Here is a 12,333-nt window from a genome sequence, read left to right on the forward strand (position 1 = left end):
TCTCCTTCCATAATCATTTAATCAACTTCATGCATATCAATGTCCAAGCTTTATTATAATTACTGATATAAAATAATGATTACATAGAATACTAAAAAAAAAAAAAAAAAAACCTTCCCCAGTTACTTACAACTGAAGCAAACACCAGACTTTTTTCTTTTTCTTGTTGGTTTGTTTTAACTGTACCATAATTTCTCTTGCTGCTAAACCAGACTTTGACCCACAACTGACAGACCTGGAAGAAACTTGTGAACAGTTCTATGCAGTGCTCCACTAACACTTCACAGAGTTAATGGAGAAGAAGAAGAAGAAAACGAATTTCTGTTGCTGACACTAGAAGGAATCACACATGAGTCATGGAAAGCTTTGTCTCTTCTGATAGTTTATTCACTGAATTTATATCATCACATTGCCAGGAACAATTCTCCCACATCACCTGGAATCAAAGTGTGTCAACCTCAAAGGACTTACTGTACCCTAAGTTAAAAAACAACAAAAAAACCATCATCAGTAAATTGCACAACTTCTGCATCTTCAACAGGTTTTTAGCCTCCGTCGTTTCACCTGTTTCATTCACCATCCATTCCAGGTGTAAGTAAGTTTCTGACTGACTGTTGACCAGTAATCTCTCATTCACCATCCATTCCAGGTGTAGTTTCTGACTGACTGTTGACCAGTAATCTCTCATTCACCATCCATTCCAGGTGTAGTTTCTGACTGACTGTTGACCAGTAATCTCTCATTCACCATCCATTCCAGGTGTAGTTTCTGACTGACTGTTTACCAGTAATCTCTCATTCACCATCCATTCCAGGTGTAGTTTCTGACTGACTGTTTACCAGTAATCTCTCATTCACCATCCATTCCAGGTGTAGTTTCTGACTGACTGTTGACCAGTAATCTCTCATTCACCATCCATTCCAGGTGTAGTTTCTGACTGACTGTTTACCAGTAATCTCTCATTCACCATCCATTCCAGGTGTAGTTTCTGACTGACTGTTTACCAGTAATCTCAGGAAGAAAATGCACATAGAGAACAAGCAAGAGCAATCCACAACGTTAAAACGAATCATGTTTTTTTGTTGTTGTTTTTTGTTGTTGTTGCAAAGTTCTACAAACTACTGACAAAACTTGGGAGAGAGAGAAAAAAAGCGAGAGAGAGAGAGACAGCAGGGGGGATAGGGTGGGGGGGGGGGGGTCAGAGGGGGTGGGGGGGGGGGGGGGGGGGAGAAGGAGAAGGAGACAGAAAAAGAAAGACAGGGACAGACACAAAGAGATTGAGAGCTCAGAACTGTTTATGGAGAGAGAAAGAGCGAGGGACAGAGAGAGAGAGAGAAAGAGAAAGAGAGAAACATTTCACTTCAATCTTAATGCACACCAATAAACATTATCACAGTAGCAGTGACTAAATAAATTGCTCAGGTGAAAGCATGATTGTGATTGTGATACCGAAAATAATCAGATATTTTATTTTCAGCTGAGGCAGAAAACAGTCTTCTGTAATTTCACATTTCTTAAGATTAGAAAAGAAAAAAAAAGAAAGAAAAAATTTCAAGCAACACCAAGGCCACAATGTACTGCCAAAGATGGGGAGGACACTGCAAAACACCAACCCCAAAGCCAAAAGGAAATTGTCACTGACCTGTTATTTAGCCACAAGCAAACATTTCTTAACACAAAAACAGTATGAAAAACAAAGCTCCCAGATTTCAGTAACAGCTTCCTTAATTAAAAAAAAAAAAAAAATCACATGTATCAGAATTGTCAACAGAGAGAGAGAGAGAGAGAGAGAGGGTTTACTGTCTGAAAACATTTTCCTTTTTTCAGTTTCACACAATATTTTGTTCACATAGCGGCGGGGCTGGCATCCTTTGCTCTCTTCTATTCTATCACAAACAGCACACAGATAAATCCTGCATCAAGAAGCCACTTGCTCCTAGTCACATACGTGTAAAACCGACATTTTCCCTTCGTTCCTAGATCCTTCACATATTTGATATCTTTCACAGCCAACTTTCTGTCACTAATCCTTCAAACACCACATTCCACACAAAACCCTCTGGATCACTTCTTTCATACATACACATGCTGCTACACATACTCGTTACTACGAGGGCCAGGGTGGCAGCATAACACAGTCTGCATGCAGTTATTTGCCATACATGAAAACTGACTAGCAATGCATGAGAACCAAACCACTTTGGTAACTGTGCATGTAATAACTTGATTCATCATTTTATGCATGCATTTAAATGTTTTGGGTTTTGTTGTTGTTGTTGTTGTTTTACACAACAAACGCAACCCTGGTAAGTTTTCTTTATTTCATTTTTTAAAATTTTTTACACAGAATAATTTACAGCTGTCAGTAATTTACAAAGTATTCAAATGTACACCTTTGTACACTTTGGTTGCCCAGATTTCATATTTAATAAACAACACACATACATGTATTTCTATTGAAGCAACAAGAAAACACACCGAAGCTGCAGCTAACAGAAGATATCACTACCCAAGTAAGTGCACATCACACCTGAATCCCTGTTATGCTCCGTTTCACTTGAAAACGTCAAATACAGCCGATGTACTCCAATTAAATCATCACTCATTAATGCACCCGTGTTTGCATGTGCAATGTCAAAAACAAAAACAAACTTCTCCTCCACCTTCTGCCTAATGTTTGATCAAAAAGAAAATAATGCTGAAATCTGGAAAACAGTGCTAGCTAAGTGGAGGGGTGGGGAGCGACAGAGAGTGAAAGAGAATGGGAGAAAGAAAGAGAAAAAGAGAAGGGATGGGGGCAGCTAGAAAGAAAAGATACTGATGAAAAAAAAAAGAGAGGGGTTAATTTTTTTTTTCAAAGCAGAAGAGGCAATTAACATTGAAGAATTTGTTTGTTCTCTTCTGGAATGTCTTTAATCATAATAACAATAATAATAATAGTAGTAGTACACAAGTTTACACATTTTACATTCAGTTCCTATTATCTGTTGTCCAACGAGTATGACAAAGGGTAATATAATCAAAGCCTTTGATGCCATTCCTGTCAAAGAGCAAGGAACCATACAAGTCATATAAACAGGACCTTTAATGCCATTCAGGTTGATGAACAATGAACCATACAATTACAAGTAAGACAAACAAAAAAAGAAAACAAAAAAGAAAACAAGCAAATGACAAAGTACAACAAGCACATGTACTATGATACCTGCTTTGAAAAAAGAATACACCAAAAATCTCACTTTAAAGCATATTTGGTTAGCAGTTTATACCAACACAGAGCAACCAACATCTCAACCTATCGATTACTTTTCCAACAGCCCAAAGCTTGTTTCTCTCTCTGGGCGTTCACAGTCACTCCAGACAAAGAGCAACATCCAACCTTCAAAACGGAACACAGCAACATCCAACCTTTGATACATAACACACAGAAACATCTCAACCATCAATACAGACACAGATCAACATCTCAACCAAGCAATGTCCAACTTGCCCCCAAGCTTGTTTCTCTCTCTCTCTCTCTCTCTCTCTGGGGGATGGCAGTCACAACTGACACACACAGCAACGTCTCAACCAGCCAACCAATCACTTTTCTGACTGCCCTGGCTTGTGGATGCTCCACATGGCATCCAGAGAGCTGAGGGGGTCAGCGGGGTCGGTCTTGAGGTCCAGCCCCGCGCCAGACCCCTTCCTATCAAAGCTGGCCTTGGTGAACCGCTTCTTCTGCTCACCTTTCCCCAGCGTGAACTTGGTGGGGTCCTGAAGGTCGGCCAGTGACTGCGACACGCCCCCACCACCACCACCTCCCCCGACGCTGGACGACGAAGGGGATGGGGAGTGGGAGAAGGAGGAGGAGGAGGGGGGTGGTGGTCCGTGCTGCGGCGAGGCTCTGGACGACCCCGACTCAGTCAGACTGGGCAGGCTCTGCTGGGAGGCGTTGGACCCAGAGCGGCTGTGGGTCTTGGTCGAATCAGCTCTCGCCCCGTCCACCGCACTGCTGGCATGGGAGAGGGCAACACCGGAGGCCAAACCTCCTCCTCCTCCAGCACAGCTGCTGCTAGCACCACCACTGCCCATGGTGGCATCACTACGTGACTGTTGCTGGATGAGGTCTGGCAGGGTGGAGATGGGCTGTGCGGGGTCTTTAGTACCCGTGGTGGGCTGGTCTGTGGGAGGGGTGGGCACCGAGGTCTTCTCCCCTCCTCCCGCACTGTCAGCGTGGACGTGCAGTCTGCCCACTGTCTGCTGCAGGGTGTGCAGGTTCACGGAGCCCAACACGATGTCGTCGGAGCTCGCTGTGCTGGAGGCCGGTTCCACTATTTTGGTTTTCTTCTCGAAATGGGGGTGCTGCACCAGTATGTTTCCTGCAAAGCAAAACATGACAATACTAATCTTAATTTTTTTTTTTAAGTGTTCATTTGCACAAAACCCTTTTGCTCTAAGAGCTCAGGGCACCTAACATGAAAGAAAAAGTTAAAAATGACAGGAACCACTCATGACCACTTTCTTGTCTCTTTCTTTTTCAACAGACTGTTCAACAACTAAGGCATTTTGTTTTTCACTAAGTACCATCAGTTTTTTCTCAAAGTTTTTGCAAGGTACTCACCTAAAAGAGCGTGTATAAAAAAAATAAAATAAAAACTACACTGACATACAAAGGAACAAAGTCACATTGTTTAAGTCACATAGTTTAACTATGCAAATCAATATCTAACACAGGGATGTGCAGTTCTTATAAACCCTGTATATGGATGGGAATGATATCATACAAACAAACATGCACACACATATATATATACACACACACACACAAACCATGCATGTCTCCTACAAAACTTATTTCTTCATTTGCAGCTTTATGAGTTTTGCAAACATGCAACACTTTCAGCTCTACTTGAGACAAAAGCAATGCCTGATTAAGTGTTTATTATCATAAAGGTCATTCACTCTTCTTAAAAAAACAAACACCCTAAACTAAATAAAACAGAACTATGTAAAGCACTGAATAAGTTTACACTATTGTCAAGTTCCGCCTTGGGGGCTAGTTGCCCTGTGGGGACTATCCCAGTGCCGACTGTCCTATAGCCCTCTTGGCCAAGGCACTGGGTATGTAACCTGGGCAAGACACTCTGCCACTATAATGAAATTCTAGCCCAAATAATGAGAACAAGGCTGTTGTCTCCTCTGCTGTTCTGATGGTTATAGTCTGACAAGACTGACTATCATACAAACAAACAAACACACACTGTCAAGTTCACTCACGTTTCTTGAGGAAATCCTCAGCAAAGCAGAGCAGAGCGTCATAGCAGAACTTGAGCTGCTCCTTCTTGTGGATGAGGTTTTTGCGTTTCTGCAGCATGCGTTTGGCGAGGGCCGGCACGTCGATCAGCCCATTGCCGTGCAGCATCTCCTGCATACCTGTGTAAATCATCAGGAATGCTCCTGTCCTGCCCACCCCGTTCCTGTCACACACACACACACACACACACAGAGTTCATGTTCATATTATATTCCATGAATGTTTCAAAGTACGCATCAGGTTATGTATCTCAATACCTCTTACATTCAGTTTGATTGGTTTTAATACCCTTTGCTGTTGTGTCTCTAAACCTTTATCTATGGTTTTCATGGTAAATAAGTAAAAATGGTTCTGAGTCTGATTCACATAGGGAGCAGACACACCCAGGCTTCATTTCACCTCAGTTACACAAACTGCACACACATGCACGCACACACACACACACATGCGTGCACACACAAACATTCACACGCATGCGCACACACACTCACACACACATGCATGCACACATACGCACGCATGCACACATATACACACATACACACCCACACTCAAACGCACACACACACACACACCAACACACACATACACTAACACTGACACATTTACACTCACATTCACACAGACACACACACATGTTCACATTCACACTTTAAACACACACTCAAACACAGGCACACATATACAAACACACACACAAAGACATACAATCAAACACACACACACACACACACACACACACAGAACAAGACTAACCCGCAGTGCACAATGACAGGTTTCAGGAGGCTGCGCTGTTGTTGATAAAAACTGTGGACCTCAGAGATGAAGCGGATGATGTGTGGAACTTCTTCTGGGAACCCGCTGTAAAGAAACGAAAATGAATAAATGACAAACTCATACAAGAATTAACAAACTGTAATGTAGGCATCACATTTGTACACAGACAAATACTGTCAACCCCCACACCCCATCCCCCACAACACCACCAATGACAGAAAACAATATTTAAAAAAAACTCTGCCCATTTTATTCATCCATATAAAAGGGGGAAAAAAAAAGAAAAAAAAAGAGTAGTGAAAAATTCATTATTCAGTCACTACACTGGGCTAACTGAATCCTCTTCTGATAAAGATAAAAAAATAAAAAAACTGGTTCAAGTATACAAGTCTGAAGAAGACTTGAAGCCATCTTGCATCACTTTATGAATAAACACTGTGCTGCACCGCGATAGCTACTCTGCAGCATAAAGCAGGCCCTGTCTTTCACCACCTGTAAACAGGTGCCCAACGGACTGCCGCCTCCAAGGACTGCCACCTTGCTGTGGCCGGGTGGGGTGGGCTGCGGGCTTGTGTGCCTCAGGGCCCCCAAAGCTGTGCCATTTTTCAAATCAAAACATAATTTACTGAGGACATTTCTAGCCCTGGGAATGGATCTCTCATGTTTCCAAGATTTTTCTAGACTTCCAGGACTCAGCACAAACCCTCCAATCTGCAGGCGAATGTATCACACAGAGAACACAATACTATACTGAACAAACATTCTTTGTCAGCTTACCTGACGGGCCAGGTCTTGAACTGCAGATGAATCACAGTTCTTCCTTGTTTTGTCTGAAAGCACAAAAACGCACATAAATATGTGCCAGTTTTCCTTTCAAGCTCTTTCTTATTAACACACGCATACACAAAAATATACAGCATATGCACTCAAACACACACACACAATCCTAACCCAAAATATACATGTGAAAAGACATTAAAAAGAAAGAAGAACACACACACACACACACACACACACACACACACACACACACACTTACACATACACCCACAGTGCCAGAAACACTGACATCCTTTTGAACACCCCTAAACCTTTCTATTGGGGCAGGGGGGTGGGGGAAATTAGGGGTTGGCAGGTGGGGGGGAGGTTCTCATATCACTTAAAAGTGGAAACACAAAACTGAAGACTACACATAAACACTATCTCTCTCTCTATAGTCTATCTCTGTCTGTCTGTCTCTCTCTCTCAGTGATATACATGTACCTGCCCACCCTTGGACTTACTTATTTAACACCTTAACTGCTGAGTATACTCATCACTTAAGGGCTGTCAAGTTATGGAGATAAGACAGGTCAGGATGTCAGTCACCATTTTTTTTTTTTTTTTTAATCAAGACTTCTGCTTCTTAGAAAGTTCTACATTCATTTTGTTCAGCAAAATCACTTATACCATTAAGGAGTACACAAAAAGCAATAACTGCCTTTTAAAAACTATTGCTCTCTGATCTCATTTCACCAAGGTTCAGGAGTCAAGGTGTTAAAGCAAAAAGATATAAATCTCTCTCTCTCTCTGGCATACATATCTGCATACCCTAGAGTTATTTCAGGTCTGACCCACATTTACCTAAAATCATATTTGGGTCTCCAAACGTATTCCTTTTCATATTTCCTTTCTTAATATGAGCTGATGACAAAGAATCAAAGACGTAACTGACAGCTGGTGACTACTGATTGAAACTGACAATGCTATTTTTTCATGAGGATTTTTTTTTTTTTTAATTCTCATTACTAACTCGTCAATAGCTCTGAATGATTTTTTTTTCTCTTTCTCATCTATGTGTGTGTGTGTGTGTGTGTATGGATATGTGTGTCTGTGTGTGTGCATGCATGTGTGCATATGTGTGTATGTGTATGGGCATGCATGTGTATGTGCATATACATGTGTGCATGTTTTTATGCACAGGTGCGTGCATGCATGCGCATGTGCATGCATGTGTGTGTGTACATGTCTCTGTGTGTTCATGTGTGTATATTCATGCGCATGTGTGTTCATGCGTGCACATATGCATGCACATGCATGTGTGCACTTTTGTGTGTGTGTGTGTGTGTATGCATTGTGTGCGTGTGTGCACTTGTGTGTGTGTGTACATGCATGGTGTGGATGTTGTGCGGTGGACGGTGAACCTCTTCACAAGGCAGCAGTTACCTGGCTATGCTTGAGGTAAATATTGCGTTCAGTCCACAGCTGCCGATACTTGACTGACTGCAGGTTGACGATCATCGGCCCTTGTTCCATCTGCTGACCCTTCTCCGTGGGGAAGTACACTGGGAATTTCTGTCAGGAACACAGGGGGGGGGAAGTGCACTTTCTTTTTAAATCATGAAGAGAAAAATCAACACTTAGAATCTTAAGATTAAAAATACCTGATGCTTTTCAGGGACTGTTAAAACCGTGACCACAGTTGTCAAAATTACTTTTTCAAATTAGCTTTTCAGATTATTTTTCTATCTGATAACCCCCATTTTAAAAACAAAAACAAACCCCTGGGATGATGATCTTAGTACTGGTAAAAGTGGTAGAAGTCAAATTAATCTTTATTATAAAAAATATACAGAAACCAACCCTGGGCAGCACATGGATAAAACAAACACAATATTGCCTTTGCATTTACTGTCTTTGTGCCCATCAGTCAGAACAAGCCCAATGTCTGCTCCATTCTCTGCAGTTCCCTACTGTCACATAACACGTGATGCCCTAAAGGATCAGACAATATTCAATCAACCAGGATCTCTCTCTCTCTCTCTCTTCTTAACCCAATTTCCCATTCAGCCCACCTTCCCCCCACTCTCCTTTCATGCTTTCCACCTACACAAAAAACAATCAATCCAGACACACCTGATGACATCCAATATCTGCATATATATAATGGCTGCCTGCAGGCAGCGATGCAGGAATGGTGTTAACCTTCTGGCGTCTCTTGAGATTGTATTGTATTACTTTACTGAAGCGCACAGAGCTTTAAGAATATGCGCTATAGCAAGATGTCTCAATAAATAAACAAATAAACTTTATTGTTTTTTTTGTCCAGGAAAGATTTCTCTGCATGAAATTCCAGATACTCTCCCCATGGAGAGTGAGTTGTTTGCAGCACAGTGCTGACCCCACTCCCCCTTCTGTTTTTCAGCCTGAAAGTGCATTTGTTTCACTATCAAAGCGGATTTTTGATGATACCCCATGACACAGTGTCTTGTTTCAGTGGCCTTTTTGTTCTCACCCCCAACGCAGCCAGTGCTGTATGGTGAAACTAAGTAAGAGAATAGGCTCCTGTAAAAGGTAAAGTACCCAGCAGACACCTACCCCCTAACTTCTGGGTGTAATCTGTGCAAATCTGTAATCTGTAACTGAAGCCCGACTGAATGACACAGGAAACAAATGATGAGCGCCTAAAGACAGATGTCAGTCAGCTCTACCCGGGAAGGCAGCCTGTTGTTCAAATGACTCTGTGTTTGTAAAGCACCTAGAGCTTGGTCTCTGAATGAAGATGGGCACTATATAAGTAATTTGTCTACAGAATTTTGCCAGAGACAACCCCTTTGCTGCCATGGTGTTTTTTTTCTAGATGTGTTAAGTCTATGCTGTGAACAGGACACAGGACTAGCACCTTGAACATCAATCATTCAAGGTCTACTGGAGGGGGAGAGTAAAAATCCCAGTCCAGTGCTGGACTCGACCTCGTGGAAACTCGTTTTCCATGGGAGTGCATTACCACTCGGCCACCGCTACAAACACAAAATTATGAAATTCCTATGTTTATGCTGAGGACTTTGCTAACTCCTTTCTTGAGAAGTACTGAATCTGTAGCTTCACCGCCTGCACAAAACGCAACACAGGACAAATGAAAGTCTGTTTAACAGCGACAGAGTACTTTTGAAAAGTAAACTTTCAAGCACAAGCTAAGACTACCATACTGCTCTTCCTGTGTTATGCTTACCAACTCTCAGTTTTATACTTTGGCCCTCAGTCAAAATATTACATCTTTGCAGTTCCTTAACCTTTTCAAACATCAGATGCACAAACACAATCCAGTGTCTTTTTGAGGACGCAGTAAATGAAAGTTGGGAGAATCATTTAGGTAGTGTGACGCATGATATGTATGTTGAGTGTTAAATTGTGTGTGATGTTATTGTGAGAGTATCTATTACATAAATCATTGTTACGAGTGTTTGCTTGGATGTCTGTGCAGGGCTATCCAAGTAAAATGTCGTTTTTATGTTTGAATAGCATGTTTTACAAGTTAGTTTTTACTCTGAACAGCGCAACCCAGCATGTTTTACAAGGAAAGTCACTTTATAAATTAAATTAGCATTGTTATTAACTACCTGATAACAGAAAAAGCAAGTAACCGAAAGAAACATCAACAAGCCAGTACTTAACCCTTCCTATCCCATAACTACATGCCTGCTACACCTCCTCTGGACCAGCAAAACATAAGATTACTTCAGTTTAAAAAAGAAAAAAAAGACAAAAGGGTGGTGCACTAAAATCAAAGGAGAATTGTTGACTTCACCAGCCGAACAAAGCCTCCTCCTTTTCCCACTTCCCGAATCCTCAAACAGGTCAGCTTAGAGTGCCAACTGTACAAAGCAAGAACAAACTAAAACTAGAACAGTGTGTTTGTACCCAGTGCCAACTGTACAAAGCAAGAACAAACTAAAACTAGAACAGTGTGTTTGTACCCAGTGCCAACTGTACAAAGCAAGAACAAACAAAAACTAGAACAGTATGTTTGTGCCCAATCCACAGGTGGGAAGTAATCAAGGTACAAATTCACTTGTACATGGAGCAGAGTAAGTTAACGTCCACCTTGACCTACCTTACTGGTCTCATATTCACTGGTGATCTGAACGATGACCTCAGAGCCCAGTTCGTACACCATGGCCCAGAAGTCTGTCATGGTCACCGTCAGTGGGGCCTGGGTGGCCACAAACTTGGGGCAAGATGGTGCAAGGTCCTGCACACAGACACACACATACAGAGTCATCATTGTGTTGTATTGTATCGTATTGTATTGTGTTGTATTACATTGTATTGTACTGTATTGCACTGCATTGTATTGATTGTATTGTATCATGTCATGTCATGTCACATATTGTATTGTATAGGCCTGGGTGGCCACAAACTTGGGACACAATGCTGCAAGGTCCTGCACAGATACACAGTTATCTTTGTATTGTATTGTATTGTATTGTATTGTATTGTATTGTATTGCGTACTGTACTGTGTTGCACTGCATTGTGTTGCATTGTGTTGAATTGTCTTGTATTGTATTACACTGTATTGTATTGTATCACAATGTATTATATTGCACTCTATTGCATTGTATTGTAGTATATCGTAACGTATCGTGACGTGTCACATATCGTACTGTATGGGCCTGAGTGGTAACAAACTTGGGGCACGATGGTGCAAGGTCCTGCACATAGACACACACAGAGTTATCATTGTGTTGCATTGCATTGCACTGCACTGCAATTGTATTGTATTGTATTGTATTGTATTGTATTGTGTCATGTTGTGTTGTGTCGTATCATAACTGAATGTACTGTTGTAAATGACACTGAACTACACTGAGGTAATGATTTCAGATACTTGCTCCAGTTGCACCATTCTGGATACAGATTTGACTTTGAGTGTATGGACTACTACCAGACAATATCTTATTTTAGTAAATGCTACCTGGTGTCTGTAAGTGAGATTCAACTATATATTTCAAGTCATGATTTCAGACACTTGCTCAAACTACACCATTCTGGACACATACTAAGACTTTGAGAGCTGCATCATTACCAGACAATATTTTATTTGAATATATATTACCTGGTAGTATCTGTAAATGAGATTCACCTATATTCAAGTAATGATTGCTCCAAGTCCAAAGCCACTTACATTTATCCAGCTGGCGTTAATGTAGTCATCTTTGGTTGTTGACAGGACCACCCTGGTTTCATCATCTGCAAAACACAATTTTCATCAACATTTAAAACTCAGCTAATCATTACCAAAGAAACATTGTTCATGAAAACACAATCCACATCAATGTATACATCTCATCAGCAAGCTATAAGGAGAGATATTTAAAAAAACAACAACAAAAAACAAAAACAAAAAAACAAAGTGCGTGATGGTTGGATGAGGGAAAAGGAGCTGAAAGACAAAGTCTGAAAAAATAAAAGTAATTTTTTTGATGACAATGACAGAAA

At 41.2% G+C, this 12,333-nt stretch overlaps 1 protein-coding gene across 1 annotated transcript in view; it reads right to left on the reverse strand.

The window, feature by feature from the left end:
- LOC143292714 (tyrosine-protein phosphatase non-receptor type 23-like) overlaps positions 1–12,333 on the reverse strand; it is a 47,924-nt gene continuing 35,591 nt past the window's right edge. The window contains 7 exon segments of the mRNA XM_076603234.1: positions 1–4,361; positions 5,260–5,459; positions 6,053–6,157; positions 6,851–6,903; positions 8,279–8,407; positions 10,947–11,084; positions 12,020–12,084. Coding sequence (XP_076459349.1) covers positions 3,583–4,361; positions 5,260–5,459; positions 6,053–6,157; positions 6,851–6,903; positions 8,279–8,407; positions 10,947–11,084; positions 12,020–12,084 — 1,469 coding nt within the window. The 3' untranslated portion in view covers positions 1–3,582.

This window comes from Babylonia areolata, chromosome 18 (assembly GCF_041734735.1).
Source record: "Babylonia areolata isolate BAREFJ2019XMU chromosome 18, ASM4173473v1, whole genome shotgun sequence".
Classification (NCBI taxonomy): Eukaryota; Metazoa; Mollusca; class Gastropoda; order Neogastropoda; family Buccinidae; genus Babylonia; species Babylonia areolata.